Source organism: Pogoniulus pusillus, chromosome 1, assembly GCF_015220805.1.
Source record: "Pogoniulus pusillus isolate bPogPus1 chromosome 1, bPogPus1.pri, whole genome shotgun sequence".
In the NCBI taxonomy this organism is placed as follows: Eukaryota; Metazoa; Chordata; class Aves; order Piciformes; family Lybiidae; genus Pogoniulus; species Pogoniulus pusillus.
The window spans coordinates 54,276,882-54,297,438 of NC_087264.1; the positions used below are offsets into that span (position 1 = coordinate 54,276,882).

At 49.5% G+C, this 20,557-nt stretch overlaps 1 protein-coding gene across 1 annotated transcript in view; it reads left to right on the forward strand.

Moving 5' to 3' along the window:
* The window catches only part of CD82 (CD82 molecule), a 64,208-nt gene that overhangs the window by 26,478 nt on the left and 17,173 nt on the right, over positions 1-20,557 (forward strand). Inside the window, exons 4-7 of the mRNA XM_064152556.1 lie at positions 1,191-1,272; positions 9,104-9,176; positions 12,744-12,868; positions 14,449-14,523. Coding sequence (XP_064008626.1) covers positions 1,210-1,272; positions 9,104-9,176; positions 12,744-12,868; positions 14,449-14,523 — 336 coding nt within the window. The 5' untranslated portion in view covers positions 1,191-1,209. The remainder of the gene's footprint in view (positions 1-1,190; positions 1,273-9,103; positions 9,177-12,743; positions 12,869-14,448; positions 14,524-20,557) is intronic.

The window sequence follows — 20,557 nt, forward strand, 5'->3', positions numbered from 1 at the left end:
GGACCAGAACTTGCGAAGATCTTGCCTGTCCTGGTCTCGCAGCAGGATTGATTCTGTTGTGGAGCAGTCTCGTTGCATACAGCCCAAGACACAGGATCACAGGATGTTAGGGTTTGGAAGGCACCTCTGGAGATCTTAGAGTCCAACCCCTTCCAGAGCGGGACCAGAGAATCTAGCACAGGTCACCCAGGAACACATCCAGATAGGGCTGGAAAGGCTCTAGAGAAGAAGACTCCATAACCTCTCTGGGGAGCCTGTTCCAGTGCTCTGTGACCCTTACAGTAAAGAAGTTCTTCCTCATGCCTTCTGCACTCTGTCTCAGGTGCAGAGTCATGTACATGGGAAGCCTGTTCTAGCGCTGCCTTTTCAACCGAGATTGTGGCCTTGCTCTTCAGGGTTCCTTCAGCTGCTTAGGGGCCATGAGGAGAGTGAGATCTGCTGGAAAGCAGCCCAGTGGAGGCGGACCTGGGAGTGCTGGTGGGCACCAAGTTCTGCATGGGACACCAGTGTGCCCTGCTGGCCAAGAAGGCTAATGGCGTCCTGGGGGTCATTAAGAGGAGTGTGGCCAGCAGTCTGGAAAGAAGGCTGAGAGGGGATCTAATCAATGTCTCTAAATACCTGAGGGCTGGGGATCAAGAGTGAGGAGACAGGAACAGCCTCTGCTCACTTGTGCCCTGAGATAGGACAAGGGGCAAAGGATGTAAACTACAGCACAGGAAGTTCCACCTCAACATGAGGAAGAACTTCGCTGTAAGGGTCCCTTCCAACCCCTGACGTCCTGTGTTCCTGTGAGGTATTTCCAGGGGAGGCAGCTGACCTTGGGAGCTCCTCCTTCAGCTAAGTGCCTGCCTTTGCTGGCAGTGGTAGGTGGAGTTGGTGTTTTGGTTGCTGTAGATCCAGAGTCCATATAAACAGTGATGGGCTTAGCCCTGTACTTGTGATTAAATTCCTTCCGTAGCTGCTGGTAGCCCTCTGTCACTCTCCAGGAGATACTGGCAGCAGTGGCTCTTTGTAGTGGTGGTGTTGTCTTGTTCTGCTGCTCTGACAAGGTGTCTTGAGTGGTCTTTGGAGTACCTGCTTGCTTTGTCTCTGATCTGAGACTCTCCAGATGATACAGGGTGAGGATGGTTGCTTTGAAACTGCCTGGAGGACCTGCCGCTAACGTAACTGATTGTCTGCTCTCTCTTTAGGTCCTGAAGGTGAAAGAAGATGGGGTCTGGCTGCCTAAAAGTCACCAAGTATTTCCTCTTCCTCTTAAATCTCCTATTCCTTGTAAGTATCTGCAAAGGGAGGCCTGGACTAAGCTCACCTATGAGAGTGGGGATCCTCTGGATGTCAACCCACTATGTTCATTAAGTAAAGTGGCCAGCGTTTGGGAAGGAAGGGATCCCACGAGCTGAGGGACAAACAGGGCTTCCCAGGTATGTTGAGCAGCTTCACTCCTGCAGTGGAAAGGGAAGCCAAGAGTTATGGGTTCTGGAAGTCCCTTTCTGGAAGGAGAATAATTGTCACTTACTTTCTCTGCCCCATTTGGAGCAGCTGCTGAACTACTCCTGTGCAGCAAAGCTCCAGACTCGCCAAGTAGTGTCAGCGCCCCTTCTAAATAGGCCAGGCAGGCTTCAACGAACAGCTGTGATTGTGTTCAGGTCTCAGCGGCGGCTTTTGGTTTTGAACAAGAGGAATTAGTCTGAGTGCCCTGTTTGGGATGGAGGTGGGAGCTGGGAGCTGGGGGAGGCTGGGGTAGGCAGGCAGTTTGGAGGAGAGGAATGAGGCAGCCCACTGGATGTGGTTTGGTTTCAAGGGTGAGGCTCAGCAACAGCCTTTTGGATCAGAGGTGCATGCATCCAGCAGGCAAACAGTTTGCCTGATGCTGTTACCCTTTGTGCAGCCTCTGAGGGGAAGGAAGGGCCAGGCAGGGAGGAAAGTGCACCATGATAAGGTCTTTCTGGTCCCCGTCCCTGCACACAGCTTTGCTTTTGCTTCCTGCTGCAGCCACACAGGCTTGAACTCGTGGCATGTCTGGGTCTGGTTTCCCTTAGCTTGCTCTGATGCCTCTTTCCTCTCTGCAGTTTGCTTCCACCCTAGGAGCCAAAAGTGCTGGAAGCATCTCTGGGTAAGACTCGCAGGAGGTTTTTTAAGTGTCACAAGGTCTCTCAGAGTATGGTTTGGTCCACTTTAAGGACAGGAAAAATCCAGCTGAACTATAAAATCATTTTGGTTGAAAAAGACCTTTCAGATCATCAAATCCAACCATTCCCTAACTCTTCCAGATCGGGTGCTAACCCATGTCCCTTTGCACCACATCTATGTGCCTTTTAAACGTTCAAGAAATGGGGTCCAGACCTGTGCTACTACTTGTGCAGGACTCCTCTGAAGATGTTAGTACCCAGGCCATCTCCTCTCTGGAAGAGGTGATGCTTTCTGAGTAGTAAGTACATGTCTTAAGTGGGAAGTGAACTGCATTTAAGGCAACAGTTAGTCTTGCTGAAGCCCAGTACCTGGGCACTGTCTGATGCTCCTTCATTCCCCTGAACCCAAGTCCAAATCCAGTAGCTAATGCCTGCAGAGGGGAAGTTCTCTTTGAGATAGGTAGCCTAGAATGGGAGGGAAAGGGGAAGATCACAGCCTGAAATAGTACAGCAGCTTGCTGCACTCTGGCTGTCATTGTGGGATGCCCTCAGTGGTCATTCTGGCATCTCTGTCACACCAACTCCTTTGGTGCAGCAACCAGAACCTCTACCTCTTGGAGAAAGCTGATCCAATGCCCTGAGCTGGGCCTGGAGAGCAGTTTGAAGGTGGGACATGAGGAGGTCTGTGCTGACTGAGCTGTTATAAAGAGCCCTTTGGGTTCTGTAGTCTTGTTGTGCTGCGTTGTGGAGGTGAAGTCTCTGAAGCAGGTATCTTCTGGTGGGGTGCTTGATCCTCTCTAGAGTGAAGCTCTGGAGCAACAGCAGGCTGCTTACATGTGCCAGATGCAGAGGAAGGAGGCGTCTGTTGCTCTCTGTTGTCTCAGGAAGTAGTTGACATGAGAAGCTTTTTCCTTTACGGTTGTTCAAAGGTCTGAATGGGGTGTGGGGGTGTGGAGTGGATTACTGTGCTTATGCTGTGTGGCAGATCAATACTAATCTAGCAGAGAAACTGCTTCTGGTGAGTTGCTGTTGGCTTCCAGCATCCTCCTGTTGAGTCCTGCCAGCAGAGTGCCTGGATAAGTATGATGGAGCTCTGTTTGCTCTGGAGCTTGAGCTCAGCCTCTGTGCTTGCACCCTGTGCAGGCCAGCTCTGGCTGTCCAAAGTGAGCTCTCCAGCCTTGCCTGGAGCTGGTGGATGAGGAGACACTTTAGAGACATGCTAGAAGTTAGTCATTGAGGTAACAATTCTCTACAGCTCAAGGTCCCTGAGAAGGTCCCTTGCTCTAATGGGACCTTGCTGGTGCTTTGTAGTCTTGGAAGTTTACTTTAGGGAAGAGTTTGATCTGCTTTTGATTCAGTGGAACGAGGTTGTTTGGACTTCTTGCCTGCTTGCTGCAAAGATTCCAAAAACCATAAGCTTGGACTATAAGCTTTGTTTCTCTACATGGAGCTTAACAGGTCTCTTCCTTCCTGGGAAGCAGGCATGGGCCACAGCAGGTGGTTCTCACACAGTCACAGAATTGTTTTAGGCTGGAAAAGACCTTTGTTTGGTCCAAACCCAACACTACCAAATCTGCTGCTAAACCATGTCCCTCAGCACCACATCTCCATGGCTTTGAAATCCCTGCAGGGATGGGGACTCCACCACTGCCCTGGGCAGCCTGTTCCAGGACTTGACAGTCCTTCCTTGGAAGAAATTGTTCCTCATTCCCAATGTAAGCCTCCCCTGGCACAACTTGAGGCTATTTCCTCTCATCTTGTCACTTTGGTCTTGGGAGAAGAGACCAACCTTCACCTGCCTCCAACCTGTTTTCAGGAGATTGTAGAGAGCAAGGAGGTCTTCCCTCAGTCTCCTTTTCCTTGGAGAATGGAACTGGACTAAACACTCCCAGCTCCCTCAGCTGCTCCTCACCAGCTCTGTTCTCCAGACCCTTCACAGCTTCATTGCTTTTCTCTGGACACACTGCATCACCTCAGTGTCCTTTTTGGATTGAGGGTTCCAAAACTGAGCTCAGTATTCAAGGTGTGGCCCCATCGGTGCTGAGTGCAGGGGAATGATCCCTGCCCTGGTCCTTTTGGCCACTGTTGTGCTGATCCAGGCCTGGATGCTGGTGCCCTTCCAAGAAGCAACTTTTCCCCAAGCCTGGCACAGTGATAGGGTTGTTGTGACTCAAGTGCAGTGCCCAACACTTGGCCTTGTTGAACCTCTTCCTACTGGCCTTGGCCCATGGATCTGACCTGGTCAGATCTCTTTGTAGAGCCTGTCTGTGCTCAAGCAGATCAGCACTCCCTCCCAGCATGGTGTCATGCAGACATACTGAGGGGGCCTCAATCCCTTTGTCCAGCTCATTAGCAAAGACATTAAAGAGAACTGGGCCCTGGGAAGCACCACTGGTCACCAACTGGATTGAACTCCGTTCCCCACCACTCTGTGAGCCTGGCCAGCCAACCAGCTTCTCACTCAGCAAAGCTTAAAGAGTTAAGAGCCTGCCCTTAAGGGCAGAACAGGTCTGTGAGACAAGTTCTGCAGTCTCTGGAAACTGTTTGGAGTGTGGAACCATCTGTCCTGCTACAGGTCCAGCCAGCATGGGTTTAGGAAGGGCAGATCCTGCCTCTCCAACCTGATCTCCTTCTATGATCAGGTGACTGCTTGGTGGCTGTGGGGAGGCCTGTGGATGTGGTCTATCTGGACTTCAGCAAGGCCTTTGACACTGTCCCCCACAGCAAACTGCTGTCTAAGCTGTCAGCCCGTGGCTTTGATGGCAACACTCTGTGCTGGGTTAGGAACTGGCTGGAGGGACAAGCCCAGAGAGTGGTGGTGAATGGTGCCACATCCAACTGGCAGCTGTCACTAGTGGTGTCCCTCAAGGATCAGTGCTGGGCCCCATCCTCTTTAACATCTTCATAGATGATCTGGATGAGGGCATGGAGTCAGTCATCAGCAAGTTTGCAGATGACACCAAGCTGGGGGCAGATGTGACTGGGTTGGAGGGCAGAAGGGCTCTGCAGCGGGACCTTGACTGCCTGCACAGATGGGCAGAGTCCAATGGGATGGCTTCAGTAGCTCCAAGTGCAGGGTGCAGCACTTTGGCCACAACAACCCCATGCAGAGATACAGGCTGGGGTCAGAGTGGCTGAGAGCAGCCAGACAGAGAGGGATCTGGGGGTGCTGATTGATACCCACCTGAACATGAGCCAGCAGTGTGCCCAGGTGGCCAAGACAGCCAGTGGCATCCTGGCCTGCATCAGCAATGGTGTGGTCAGCAGGAGCAGGGAGGTCATTCTGCCCCTGTACTCTGCACTGGTTAGACCACACCTTGAGTGCTGTGTTCAGTTCTGGGCCCCCCAGTTTAGGAGGGACATTGAGATGCTTGAGCGTGTCCAGAGAAGGGCGACGAGGCTGGTGAGAGGCCTTGAGCACAGCCCTACAAGGAGAGGCTGAGGGAGCTGGGATTGGTTAGCCTGGAGAAGAGGAGGCTCAGGGCAGACCTTATTGCTGTCTACAACTACCTGAGGGGTGGTTGTGGCCAGGAGGAGGTTGCTCTCTTCTGGCCAGCACCAGAACAAGAGGACACAGCCTCAGGCTGCGCCAGGGGAGATTTAGACTCGAGGTGAGGAGAAAGTTCTTCACTGAGAGAGTCATTGGACACTGGAATGGGCTGCCTGGGGAGGTGGTGGAGTCGCCGTCCCTGGAGCTGTTCAAGGCAGGATTGGACGTGGCACTTGGTGCCATGGTCTGGCCTTGAGCTCTGTGGTAAAAGGTTGGACTTGATGATCTGTGAGGTCTCTTCCAACCCTGATGATACTGTGATACTGTAATGCTGCTGTACATGAAGCAGGAGGCTACTGCCCAAAACAAAGTTTAAGAGAAACCTTCCTGCTGGTTCCTCAGCCAGGCTCAGTGTTAACCTCCTGCAGTCTGAGTGCTGAGGCAGGATAGGGTGACTCAAGGAGGTGGTGGAGTCATCATTCCTGGAGGTGTTCAAGAAATGAGTGGACATGGCACTTGGGGACATGGTTTGATGGCCATAGTGGTGTTGGGTTGATGGTTGGACTCGAGTTTTTCGAGGTCTTTTTCCAACCAAAGCAATTCTGAGTCAGCTCCATCACAGCTTAGTTCTTCCACAGCCATCTTCAGCAGGCTCTGTTGTGGGAAACTGCTGGTCCTGCCATGAGGGAGCTGCATCCTTCTGGCTTGGGCGTGGAAAGGGATCTTGTTGAAATCAGGAGTGAAGTCTCCACTCCTGAGGTGGACTAGAAATGTCTCGCCCCCATTTCAGGAGTTTAAAGAGTGGAGCAGAGGAATTCAGCTCAGTGGAAGGCAGATGGGTTTTCTTCTGTGGAGGGTGTGAGTCAAAGCAGTGGCAGAGGCAGCCTGGCTGTGCCTTGTAAGCTACAGAAGATGTGGAGCAGAGATCCAATCTTACTAGGAGCTAAATGTGCTGTTGTTAGGGCACTGGTTTTGCCTTCTGGACGATTTTCTTCCTCTTAGTGTTTTCCACAGCAGCTCCTGGCAAGCACAGGAGCTGTGGAGTAGAGCAAAGATCAGAGTGAGAAGAGGAGAGCTGGAGCACCTCACAAACAGCTTCCCAGGAACTCAGCCCTGGGTTTTGTCAGGCATAGCCAAACTGAGGTGACGCTGCAGGGTCAACGAGCCAAGAGATGTCACATACAGCCTGCTTTGCATCTTTTAAGGCAAAGCTTTTATTAAGCCCCTATTTTACATGCAAAAAGCTGTGCACTCAGCAATTCTGGGCAAGACCAAGCTGCTTTTGTAGGCTCCACAGCTGTTGGGTGTTCCAAGAGGTTGTGTGGACAACAGAGTGCAGTGTGTTGGGACATAAGACAAGGGGGAGTTCTTCTGACTGCCATAGAGTCATAGAAGGATTTGGGTTGGAAGGGACCTTAACAGATCATCTAGTACTAACCCCCTTGCCATGGACAGCTCCCACTAGCCCAAGTTTCTCAAGGCCTCATCTTGAGCACCTCCAGGGAGGAGGCATCCATGACCTCCCTGAGCAACCTGTTCCAGTGTCTCACCATCCTCACTGAAAAGAATTTCTTCCTTATCTCCAGTCTACATCTGCCCTCCTCAAGCTTCAGTCCCTTCTCTCTCATCCTATCACTACAAGCCCTTGTCAGAAGTTCCTCCCGAGCTTCCTTGTAACCCCTTTCAGGTACTGGAAGGCTGCTCTAAGGTTGTCCTGAAGCTACCTTTTCTCCAGGCTGAACAGCCCCATCTCTCTCAGTCTGTCCAGCCCTCTGATCATCTTTGTGGCCTCCTCTGGGACCTGCTGCAGCAGCTCCATGTCCCTCCTATGCTGGGGACACAGTGCTCTGGGTGGGGTGTCACCAGGGCAGCGTGGTGGGGCAGAATGCCCTCCCTTGTCCTGCTGATCACCCTGCTTTTGGTGCAGCCATCTTCACTTTTCTCCCTGCTTTCTACAGCTGAGTCAGTCTTCTTCACAGATGAGACTTTGCTTGGTGACTTTCTAATCCTGTTTCTCACAGCTAACTCTGTGTTGCACCACCTCTGCCAAGCCAGGAAAGCTTGCAAGCAGCTTATTCCAGGCTGTTACTTTATCTTTGCTCAGAAAAGCTTCTTTGTGAATAGCTGCAACACAGAGTAAACTTTGAAAGCATGGATGGAGCCAGTGCCTGTCTGTACAACCCTCTCTGCCAGCTTGCTTCAGGTGGTGCTCTGGAATTTCCCTTCTCTCCCAAATATTCTCCAAGGAGAGCACAGAATCCCAGCCTCTGGTTTGCTTAACATTTCCCTTCATTCTGGCTTGAAATCCTGCTGGCGTAAGACCTCCTGCCTGCAGCTCCTATCTCCTGAAAGCATCTCCTTGTTTCTTTTCAAATCTCACTTAGATCTTTGCACAGCCAGTGGTTTCCAGCCTTTGTCACTTCTAGTTGGCATGAGATTCAGCTTCTTATCAGCCTCTGCAGATTAAGAGGTTCTCAGCACAGTCGCTCTGTTAGGAGTCTAATGGTGCTGCCATGCTCATTGTGAGACCTGGGCTTGACTTACATGAAACACCTCATGGGCTGCTATAAACATGCTGATACCTGGAAGCTAAAAAAAAACCCAGCATGATATTTTTCTTTTGCCTTCTTTTGTTTGTTTCCCTTCAAAATGAGATGGGGAAAAAACAACAACTTGTTTCTTGCCCTCTCACTTGAGTGTCTGGATTCAGCCAGGTCTTCACAGGACCACATTGCTCCGCTAATCCTCGCCCTAGATAAGAGTGTGGTGAGTGAGGCAGAGACTGTGGCTGATGTTTCATAACACTTGGCTTTCTCTTGGTGCTGAGATGTGTTGGTTTGGGGTGTTCCAGCATAAAGTAGTGGGCAGGCCAAAATGCCGAAAGTTTGGCTTTGGAAGGAGCAAAAAGCCTCTTTTTCTCAGGGGAGCCTGTACTGAAAGCGAGCGCTGCTGGGTTTTGGCCTTTGTGGATTGAAGCTATAAGAGAGCCTGAAAAGCTGAAGATTTCCTTCCTGGGAAGGTTCCAGCTGCCAGATATCTAATCCTTTGGCAGCTGGCTCCCAGCCTGGTCCCACAGGGTCAGGGATTTTTGTACACAAAACAAAAAAGCCTTTTAAAATCACATGCTTGGATGTGTTTGTCCTTCCTTAGCTCTTCACAGAAGCAGTGCCCTTACCTTTTGCTTCTGACAACAAGCTTCTAGCAGCAGGGCATCCCTTCCTCAGGCTGTTTTGACCTGTACAACACCATGTCATGCTCCTAAAATCCTGTCTGAAGGGCTGCCAAGCAGAACGTGGGGCTCCTGTGCAGTTGTCTGAGGCACTTTTCCTGGAGTCAGACTAATCCTGTTTACTCTGGGAGAAGTAGCGTGGGGGAGGTGGATGGGAACAGCGGAAGAATGGTTGTGTTTAAGCTGAGGGAATGGTGAGTGCCACCTCTGTTTGTCTGAAAATCAGCTCTCTGTGTTTTGTTCTTGTTCTTTCAGATCCTGGGTGCTGTGATCCTGGGCTTTGGAGTATGGATCCTGGCTGACAAGACCAGTTTCATTGCAGTCCTACGTAAGGCCACCTCCCTCTGTCTTTCTCTCTGCTCAACTGTTTGTGTGGTCCATAGCAATACCTCTGTGTATTCAGGCATGACCTGTGACCCAAGAAGTAAGATGGTGTGTAGCAAGATGAGACCTTAGGGACAGGGTGAAAAGGATCAGCCCTAGAGGCAGGGCATTTCTTCCCGACTTGGGGATTGCATCACTGGAGTCAGACGAGACCAATCCAAATATTTCATCTCAAACGTGGGGCCTAGCATTTCATCCTGTTTCCACTGCATGCTGTGTTTCCACAGCAGCTTCTTTCTCACCATCATGTCTGAAAAGCCCCCAGTGCCTTCATACAGTTCTGCTGTGCAAGTCCTCGGTGCTGCTTCTGCTTTATTCGTGGTGATCTGTTTCAATCTGACTCTTTCAAACACCAAAGTTAGGTTTCTGATTTTATTGCCTCTGCTTGCCTGTTGAAAGCAGCCAGTGTTTGTTCTTCAGCAGCAGAGGATGCATTGCTGAAAGGATGGACAGTGAAAGTTTGTGAAGCCTTTAGTGCTCTGACTTCTAAACCATACTTTATGACATGCTTTAGGAGATTAAATGTGTGGCCATCAGAGGTATTTTGTCAGCACACATGTGAGGGGCCAGCTCCCTCCCCCTTTAAGTCAGCCAAGAGCATCAACAAGAGTTTTAAACTAAAAGAGGGAGATTCAGACTGGATAGATGGAAGAAACCTTTCACAATGAGGATGATGAGACACTAGCCCAGGTTACCCAGAGAGGCTGTAGAAGCCCTGTTGCTGGAACCATTTCAGGTCAGATTGTCTGGGGCTCTGAGCAACCTGCTCAGTTGCAGGTGACTAGATGACCTTGAAAGGTCCATTCCAACAGAAACCATTTGATGATTCTATGACTTGAGCACTACCTTCTGCAACAGCTCCAGAACTGAGCTGGCTTATCAGAGCCAATCCAGCCACAGTGATCCTGCAAGGAGCTTTATCATGATTGGCCTGGGTGAAGGTGGCATCTTCACAAACACCATCCAGACAGACAACTGCTGCCTGATTTGTTTGGTGTGCCACAGCATCTGCCCTGCTGTGCACTGGAAGGACAGAAACACTGTGAGAGAGATTAGATATGAAAGTGAGGACTGGAGCAGAAACAGTTTGAATATGGGTGGCTGAAGAGAAGCTTAGCAGGGCCTGGCTCTTCGCAGCACCCTTCCTGGGTGCCAGCAGCTGTGGAGGAGCAAAGTCCCTGAGCTTGGCTCTGCTGCTTCCTGCTTTACCCAGAAATCACTGCTACCAGAGCATTTAAGGATTTAGCTTCCTTCCTGGAGATTTCCAGCATCAGCTCTTTCTCTGTGGCTTCCTTTCCCATGCCTTGCCCTTCTTTCCCTCTGCTTTAGGTAACCCAGGCTCCGGGGAGGGAGCTCGGCACAGCAGGGCATGGCCACTGCCAAAGGAGCCTCTTGTACTTGCTTGGCCTCCTGCCCAGCCCAGAGGAAAACAGGGAGCTACAGCACTTGCCAGCAGAGCCTCCTCCTGCAAGGCAGTTGCAGATGAGAAGTGCAAGCATGGCTCTGTCCCACTGGCACTTCTCTGAAGGCCTTTTGAGTTGGAAGGAGCTTTCTCCTTCTAATGAGAAGCTGATGAGGCAGCTGCAGAGGTTCTGCAATCTGGGCACTGTAAGATTTTGTATGATGGCGAAGGAGATTCTGGGGAAGGGAGAAGTGTACTCTTGTGAAGGCCACTCGTGTAAGTTTGCTGCTTCAGTAGGTGGTTTGACATAGCAGCACCTAAGCTCACAGTGAGAGACCCAGGGCTGGGGAGGAAGAGGGAGCAGGATTCTGCACAGTGAGAGACCCAGGGCTGGGGAGGAAGAGGGAGCAGGATTCTGCACAGTGAGAGACCCAGGGCTGGGGAGGAAGAGGGACCAGGATTCTGCACAGTAAGAGACCCAGGGCTGGGGAGGAAGAGGGAGCAGGACTCTCCTCACTAGTCTTGGGACTGTGGCTGTGCAAAGAGAAGCAGGATCCTGCACAGTGAATGTGGTAGAGGTGGTGAGGAAGGAGGATCAGGGTTCTCCATGGTCAGTGCTCCAGTGGTGGTGAGGAAGGAGGAGCTTGATCCTGCAAAGCCAGAGTCCCAGGGCTGGGGAGGAGGAAGGAGGAGCAGCCAGGGAGAGGCTGGCCTGCAAATGAATCAAGACTAAAGTACCTTGTGGCAGACAGCTCTGGTTCATGCTTTAATAAGTGATCTTTTCCCTCTGTCCAGCATGTTTTAGGGAGTCTTCTGGTACCTGCTATAAGGCACCAGATTCCAAAAGTGAATGAGGAGAATATCAGTGTGGATTTGGTTACTCCCTCTTAACCTATTTCAGAAGGAGCTCAAGAGGATGCTTTCCTCCTGGGACTTCTGCCCAGGGAACTGGATGGAGCTCCAGGAAGATGACTGTCATTAATTCTGGACATCCAGAATTCTCTTGCACTCTGCAGCCTGCAGGCTTAAGAATCTCTCTTGGAGATAAATGACATTTCTGGCTGCTATTTCTAGACAGAGTATCTCTACACCTTTTGTGCTGTAATACTTGCCCCCTTCCAGTCCTCTAATGCAAGAAACAGGCCTGTGCCTAACCCAAAACTAAGAGCTTCTTTCTTCTATTGCTTGCAGCCCTCAGTGTTGAGGAAAGAGGACTGAGAGCCACCAGCATGGCTGAAATAGTGCTACCAAAACTTGGTTGAACGTAGAAGAGCAGAGCTATTCCAGACACAACAGCAGGGAACAGCTAGGAGGATATGGAAAAAGAGCTAACTGGGGCATGGTCTCTGTTTTGATCCTGGAGCAGTATCTCTTTGCAGGGGCTTTTACAGAGGTGCTGCAAGCCATTCCCTGCTGACTTGTTGAGTAACCTGTCTCATCGTCTCTGCTCAGCTCTTATATCGTGTTTCACTCCATGGAATGTGTGTGTCCTGCTGCTGACTGCAAGTGGATGAGTGGAAACAGAATGTCTGGGACCAGGAATGGTGTGTTAAAACAAGAAGTCAAACCGATAGGCTCGACTGGTGTCTGGGCAACCTGATCCAGCAGAGGATGCACCTGCTTACTGCAGAGGGTATTGGACTAGGTGACCTTTAGAGGGTTCTTCTGATCCAGACCATTCTATGAAAAAGGGGTTTAGGACATGAAAAAGTTTCTCTGAAGATAAGGGAATCAAAGCAGATAAGCAGTAGCTGTGGAGCAGAGCTTACTTTACCTTGCTCTTACTCAGTGCGCATTCAGGAGAGAGTTAAAAATCCAGTAAGCAAAGCTTCATTTCATCTAAACAAAGTTTGTTTGTTCAGAGTAGCCTTGATTGTCCCAGACTTGGAATTAACTCAGACCTGCAGGTTGATTTTGAAAGCCTTCCTTCCTCAGCAGACCCTGCAGAAGCTGCCCCTGGTGCCTCCCTGTTCTGCCTGCTCTCTGTTCAGTCCCTTTGTAGAAGACAGCAAACGGTTGCGAGCAGGTCTGGTGGCAGCCCTCTGAGTGGTGATGGCAGATGCAGTTTTGGTCAGTAGCTGATTTTGTTTCCTCTCCTGGCCCCTGCAGAGATGTCCTCTCCTTCCCTGAAGACTGGTGCCTACATTCTGATCGGTGTTGGGGCTCTTACCATGCTGATGGGGTTCCTGGGCTGTCTTGGAGCCGTCAATGAAATCCGATGTCTCCTGGGTCTGGTGAGACATTTCATGTTGTGCTTTAGACCCAACCTTTAATGCTTCTCCTGCAGAATAGCTGAGGCTCAGGTCTCCTGGGGACAAGACTGCTGCTAGAGCAGCTTAGATCCAGTCCTTAATGTGTACACGTTACATTCTCCAACAGGCTGTGGTAGAGGTTGCTCAGATGTTACTAATGGTGAGCTAATAACTGTGAAATAAGAAAGGATGCCACCAATGCTGTCTGCAAATGGTGGGTTGAGGACTACCAGCAGAGTGAAGATATCCCAGGTCCAGCATCCTAGTTGTCCTTTCACCACCATGAGGATAGTGTCAAGCATTAATGGCACAGGGAGAGAAGAGTCACAGTGTCCTGCTGTGCTACAAAGTTCATCCTCTGCGACAAACGTAAGAGCAGAAAGAGACTCCACTAGGAAAGTCCTCTATGTCAGGACCTCTTCCAAAGCTCCAGGTGTAGGAGATTTCCTGTCTGAGATGAATTAGGTGACACAAGGTCAGCCAGCTGCTTGGCTCTTCCACAGCACATCTGTGCAGGCAGCCAAGTATGGCCACAGTGTGTCCTGGAATGAGGAATGTTTCCTGATCTCGTGGTTAAAAGTAACTTCAGGTGTGCTATGTCCAGCTCTGGACTTCTCAGCACAGCAGAGTCATGGGACCTGTTGGAGCAGTGCCAGAGGAGACCAGAACAATGATCCAAGGGCTGGAAGCTGTGAGACCAGGCTGAGAGAGTTGGGGTTGTTCAGCCTGCAGAAGAGAAGGCTGCTGAAGACCTTCTGGTGTCCTTGGAGTGCTCAAAGGAGCTGATCAGAAAGCTGGAGACTGGCTTTAGATCAGGGCCTCTTGTGACAGGACCAGGGTTGATGGCTTGGACTCAAAAAGGGAGATTCAAACTGGAGAGGAGGGAGGAGTTCACACTGTGGGTGGTGAGACCCTGGCCCAGCTTGCCCAGAGAGGTGGTAGAAACCCCCTCCCTAAAACCATTTTGGGTCAGGTTGGTCGTGGCTCTGAGCAGCCTGCTCTAGTTGCAGATGTCCCTGTTGACTGTAAGGGATTGGACTAGGTGACCTTTGAAGGTCCTTTCCAACCCAAACCACTTGATGATTCTGTCTCGGATTCCTTTACAAGTGGTTTATTGGTGAATCTTAAGTTGGGACTCTGAAAGAAATGAAGTAGCATTCATTGAAATGGAACTGAGCAAAAAGTAACAACAAACCCCAAACTCTGGGTTGTAAAATGGACTTTTCTTGCTGTGGAGGTGTGGAGTAGGCAGAGTCCGATTGATTGAAGCCCAAATGGACTGGGAATTGGGCCTGGAGGTGAGAGAGAGAGTCCCAGTTGGAATGACTTGTGGAAAGGGTGCTTGTAAACCACCTCCCTCTTAAGGTTTTCCTGTTGGCCTGATGGGGGAAGCATTGAACCTCCCTTGTCTGATGTAGACGCTTGTTCTGGAGCCTTTTACTGACAACAAAGCTTGTCTGCAGGACAAGACATTGTGACCTCTCCTGTGCAGAAAATGTTACTCCAACTTGCGCTGTCCAAGGCTGAGAGTGCTCATCTCTTGTTTTTTTTTTCCTTTCCAGTACTTCACCTGCCTGATGATAATACTCATAACTCAGGTTGCTGCTGGACTGGTCATCTACTTCCAGAAAAAAATGGTGAGCGTGTTCTCTGTGACCTTGGTTTGAGGAAACAGGAGAGAGATGGGAATTCTCTCTTCCAGACTCCACTCCACCATTAGCAGGCACAACTAATTGGCTTCTCCTTTGCTCTCTGCCCCAACTGCTGGGCAGTTTGTGGCTGTGTTGCCCACCTCAGCATTGCTGCTGCTTTCTGAAGGGTTCTGAAGCTCTTTGAGATGCAGAGCAAAAAGAAATTCCTGAGAAGCCTGATCCTGCTTGCCTTAGTTCTAGTTTAAATTCCTCAGAGACTCAAATAGAATCATAGAATCAACCAGGTTGGAAGAGACCTCCAAGATTATCCAGTCCAACCTATAATCCAGCCCTAGCCAGTCAACCAGACCATGGCACTAAGTGCCTCATCCAAGCTTTTCTTGAACACCTCCAGGGACGGTGACTCCACCACCTCCCTGGGCAGCCCATTCCAATGCCAATCACTCTCTCTGCCAAAAACTTCCTACTGACATCCAGCCTGTACTTCCCCTGGCACAACATGAGACTGTGTCCCCTTGTTCTGTTGCTGGTTGTCTGGGAGAAGAGACCAACCCCACCTGGCTACAGCCTCCCTTCAGGTAGTTGTAGACAGCAATGAGGTCTACCCTGAGCCTCCTCTTCTGCAGGCTACACACCCTCATCTCCCTCAGCCTCTCCTCATAGGGTTTGTGTTCCAGGCTTAGTAGACCCAATAACAATTTATAGGATGCCTTTCTCTCTTTCCCCCCTGTGGTGGTTTGGCTGTTACCTGCCCCCCCACACTTTAGAAGGTACCTCAGCTAACTCAGATGGACTCTGGGAATGTAAATGAAGCTATTTATTTACAGCTAGCACAATATACAAGCAGCTATTTACAGTATATACAGTTATAGACAGAAATATACAAAGTAAGAATAATACAGAAACACAACTCCCCTCCCAGAAACCTGAGTCCCCAGGAGGGGCTCTCAATCACCCCTGCACCTTCCCCCTGCCCTCTCAACCTTACCCCAGTCCTAAGAAAGAATAGAGGTTCAGCCAAGAGGTTAAGAAGCAAGGTTACCGGCAGTGAGGTTAGGGAGATGCAGCTCAGTCTGAAGCCAAAAGCAGAGTGAAGATGGTGAAAAGTGTTATCTAATGTTTACTTTCTTGTTCCCATACCTCTCAGTGAGACTGTGAGGGAAGGAGACATAACCATTGTTTTCCTTTCATAGCCAGTTATCTACTTTCTCTCACCAAAACATTCTACCCTGCTTCAAACTAGCACAATCCACCCCTGTCTACTTCGCTCAGAGTATCGCTGAGAAGTATCTGATCTAATCTAAACCAATATTTACACTAATGAATATTACAAATTCAGTTCACATTTCATTCCAGCTGTCTCAGCTGTAGGTGATTCAAAAGCTCAGAACAGTTTGTCTCCTCACAGATGAGACGAGAACAGGGACTCCCAGGTGACGTTGGGTTTGTGCTTATGTACTGTAGATTCTCTCGTAGATTCTTTCAGTGTTGGATGCCGATGGTACCTAGAACAGAAAACTCCTAACAACTTGTATTAGACACTCTGAATTTAAACTCTCTCAGCTAAGGTTAGATTTCTCTGTGGCACACACTGGATTTCACCATTCTCCTGCATTACCCAGTATGTATGACTAGGACCTTCAGCAGACACCACCCCTCGGACAGGTTTCCCCTTGCCCAAAGGAGAAAATACCCAAACAGTTTTCCCTAACAGATTCTTTTCACCTACAACAGGAACTTTATCACCATCTACTCTTTGGACCAAGTCTGATTGTGCAGGTCCTGCTCTGTTTACTGAACCTCTACTATTTACCAACCAGGTAGCTTGTGCTAAATGTTTGTCCCAGTTTTTCAGAGTTCCACCCCCCATGGCTTTTAGGGTGGTTTTCAGCAAACCATTGTAGCGCTCAATCTTCCCTGAAGCTGGAGCACAGTAGGGTATGTGGTAGATCCACTCAATGCCGTGCTCTTTGGCCCAGTCTTTCACAAAGTTGTTCTTGAAATGAGTGCCATTGTCTGAATCGATTCTCTCTGGAGTTCCATGTCTCCACAAGATTTGTCTCTCCAAACCAACAATGGTGTTAGGTGCAGTAGCGTGTGGAACTGGATAGGTTTCCAGCCATCCGGTGCTGGCCTCTACCATCGTCAGCACATACTGCTTGCCAGAACGAGATCGAGGTAAAGTGATGTAGTCAATCTGCCAGGCTTCACCGTACTTGTACTTTGACCATCTCTCACCATACCATAAGGGCTTGATTCGCTTAGCCTGCTTAATAGCAGCACAAATGTCACAGTCATGACTTGGGTGATAGTGTCCATGGACAAGTCAATTGACCTATCGCGAGCCCATCGGTATGTTCCATCTCTGCCTTGATGTCCAGATGAGTCATGGGCCCACCGAGCTAAGAACAGCTCACCTCGGTGTTTCCAATCAAGGTCAAGATCAGAGTTGGTATCAACTTGAGAAATCTTAGCAGCTTGGTCTGCCTTCTGGTTATGTCGATGTTCCTCAGTAGCTCTGCTCTTAGGCATGTGTGCGTCTACGTGCCGCGCCTTCACTGGAGTTCTCTCTAGCCGTGCATCAATGTCCTGCCATAGATCAGCACACCAAATAGGCTTTCCTTTCCTCTGCCAACCACGCTTCTTCCAGTCCTTTAGCCAACCCCATAGAGCATTGGCTACCATCCATGAGTAGGTGTAGAGGTAAAGGATAGGCCAATTTTCACGTTCAGCCACATCAAGAGCAAGTTGAACAGCTTTTACCTCAGCGAACTGACTGGATTCTCCTTCTCCATCTCTCGCTTCAGTAACTCTCCTGGTAGGACTCCAGACTGCTGACTTCCATATTCGCTTGTTCCCAACAAGACGACAGGAACCATCTGTGAACAAAGCATAGTTCTTTTCCTCATCAGAGAGATCACCATAGGGAGGAGCTTCCTCAGCATGAGTTATTTTCTCCTCTGGAGGTTTGGTACAGTCTGTGCCTTCCGGCCAGTTGGTGATCACCTTCACCAGGTTGGTCAAGATTACCCATTCGTGCTCGTTAGGTTATCAAAGCCATCCATTTAGACCAGGTTGCACCTGTGGCATGATGCAGTGATGAACCTTTGCCTTTGAACATCCAGTTTAGAACTGGCAGTCTAGGAGCTAAAAGCAATTGTGACTCAGTTCCAATCACTTCAGAAGCTGTTTTCACTCCTTCATAGGCTGCTAGTATCTCTTTCTCTGTTGCGGTGTAAGTTGCCTCTGAACCTCTGTAGCTACGACCCCAGAAACCAAGTGGACGACCACGTGTCTCATTTGGAGCTCTCTGCCAAAGGCTCCAAGTTGGACATTGTCACTGGCAGCCGTGTACAGAATGTTCTTAATGTCCGGACCAGATCGCACAGGTCCCAAGCCCAGTGCATGGACTACTTCTCGTTTGATCTAATCAAAGGCTGCTTGTTGTTCAAGTCCCCACTCAAAATTGTTTCTATTATGAGTCACATCATGCAGAGGTTTGACAATCTGAAACCAGGAATGTGTAGTCTCCAAAATCCCACCACACCAAGAAAAGAAAGGGTGTCCTTCTTACTAGTGGGAACTGCCATGGCAGAGACTTTGTTGATCACATCCTGAGGAATGTAACGGCGACCATCCTGCCACCGCACTCCCAGAAACTGAATTTCTTTGGCAGGTCCTTTGACCTTGTCTCTCTTAATGGCAAAACCTGCTTGCTACAGAATGTCAATGATTTTGTTACCTTTCTCAAAGACTTCCTCAGCAGTTTGGCCCCACACAATGATGTTGTCGATGTACTGGATGTGCTCTGGAGCTTTACCTTTCTCCAGTGCATTGTGGATGACTGAGTGACAGATGGTTGAGCTGTGTTTCCACCCCCGAGGCAAACAGTTGAACTGGTACTGGATTCCTCTCCAGGTGAATGCAAATTGAGGCCTGCACTCCTTTGCTATGGGAATAGAGAAGAAAGCATTGGCAATGTCTATGGTTGCATACCATTTAGCCTCCTTCGATTCCAGCTCGTACTGGAGCTCCAGCATGTCTGGCACAGCTGCACTCATGGGTGGCGTCACCTCGTTCAGGGCACGAAAATCAACTGTGAGTCTCCAGTCGCCTGTAGGTTTGCGCACAGGCCAGATGGGACTGTTGAAAGGTGAATGAGCTTTCTCGATGACAGCCTGAACCTCCAGTTGACGAATCAGCTGATGAATGGGCAACAAAGAGTCACGGTTAGTTCTGTACTGCCTGTGGTGAACAGTTTGAGTAGCAATTGGCACTTCCAGGTCCTCTATGTCATGATGTCCCACAACTGCAGATTCATCTGAAAGTTCAGGTCTAATGGACAATTTCAATTTACCATCCTCAATCTCTACAGATGCTATTCCAAAAGCCCATTTGTGACCCTTAGGATCTTTGAAACAACCTTGTCTCAAAAAGTCAATTCCCAAAATGCAAGGCGCATCAGGACCAGTTACAATAGTATGTGCCTTCCACACTTTACCAGTTAAACTGATCTCAGCCTGCAACTTAGTTAACTCTTGAGATCCACCAGTGATTCCAAAAATAGATATGGACTCTGTCCCTTTGCAATTAGATGGCAACAAAGTACACTGAGCACCTGTGTCAACTAAAGCCCTGTATTTCCGAACTTTTGAACTGCCAGGCCACCTAATGAATACATTCCAATAGATTCGGTTCTCTCCACTATCCCTTTCCTCCTCCTGGCTGGAGGCAGAGCACCCCTAATGCTGAACATGGCATGTAGGGTGTACACAGTGATTGGTGTTGTTGTGAGAGGAATTGCAACTGTTGGAATGATTGCAGTTGCTCTCAGGAGTTGAAGAAGTGACAGCTACTTTCCTGGCATTATTGCCTCTGTTTCTGCCACTCTGCAGATCCCTGACTCTCTTTGAAAGAGCTGAAGTAGGTTTACCATCCCACTTGTTCATGTTCTCACCGTATGTGTCACGCAGAAGTATCCACAGTGACGCACGTGATTGGTGACGTCTGGGTGGAATTTGTCTCCTCCTGGGCTGGAATTGCCTTGCAGGAGATGGGCGTCTGTTCCTGATGGCAGAAACATGCACCCATTCAGATGATGCAGGAATGGTATCTTTTACCAGATTGGAAATTGGGTTTTAAGGTCCTCCTTCAGTTCTTTCATACTCTCTTTCATCTCTGTGGTCATAGTTTGTATGGCAGAGACTAGGGCAGAATGTGACAAGCTGTCCTCTATCTGCCTGAGCTGGTCAGTGAATTCACCAACAGTGATAGACCTTCCATTACCTCCCCTGGATAGAAACTTGCTGGCCAAGATGTTAGCATAGGATGAAGGAGCAAGCTTAATCAGCTTCTTCATGAGACCTGTTCCAAGAGGAATGTCATCAGGCTCATGTGTGCCATGATCTCCACAAAGCACTTCCTTCGCAGCAAACTCCTTCAGAAGCTTAATTCCCTGCTCAACGGTGTTTCACTTCTTGGCAGCCCATAGCAGATCATCTCGGGAAGGATATCTCATAGCCACAGCCAACAGAAGGCATGTCCACAAGCTAACCTTACCAAGAGGACTTGCTAGGTATTTGTCCACTCCACTCTCCTTGGTGAGTGGTCCCAGCTGCTTGGCAGACTTGTCTCCTACCTGCAGGGCTTCAGCACCAATACTACGGCATCTCACTAGCCAGCTTAGGATTGGCTCTCCTGATTCCCTTGAGTATTCCTTTCTAACTTCCCTGACCTTTCTGAGTAGATCCTTGGAGTCCTGGATATCATCGTCCTCCTCTTCCTCTTGTTGATCTGGTTGTCCCTGGCCTAGAAACAGAACCTTCCTCATAGCACTCTTAAACTCATTGGAACCATCCTCTTTCTTGGCAGCCAACCTCACAGTGCTCTTCTCATTTGAGTACTGGGATCTCAGCATGTTTGCGAGGTCTCGCAGACTATATGCCTCCTCTTCCTCCTCTTGCTCACCAGAGGTCCCCTCTCTTATATCCTCCTTTGAGTCACACTTTGTCAGAAGCTG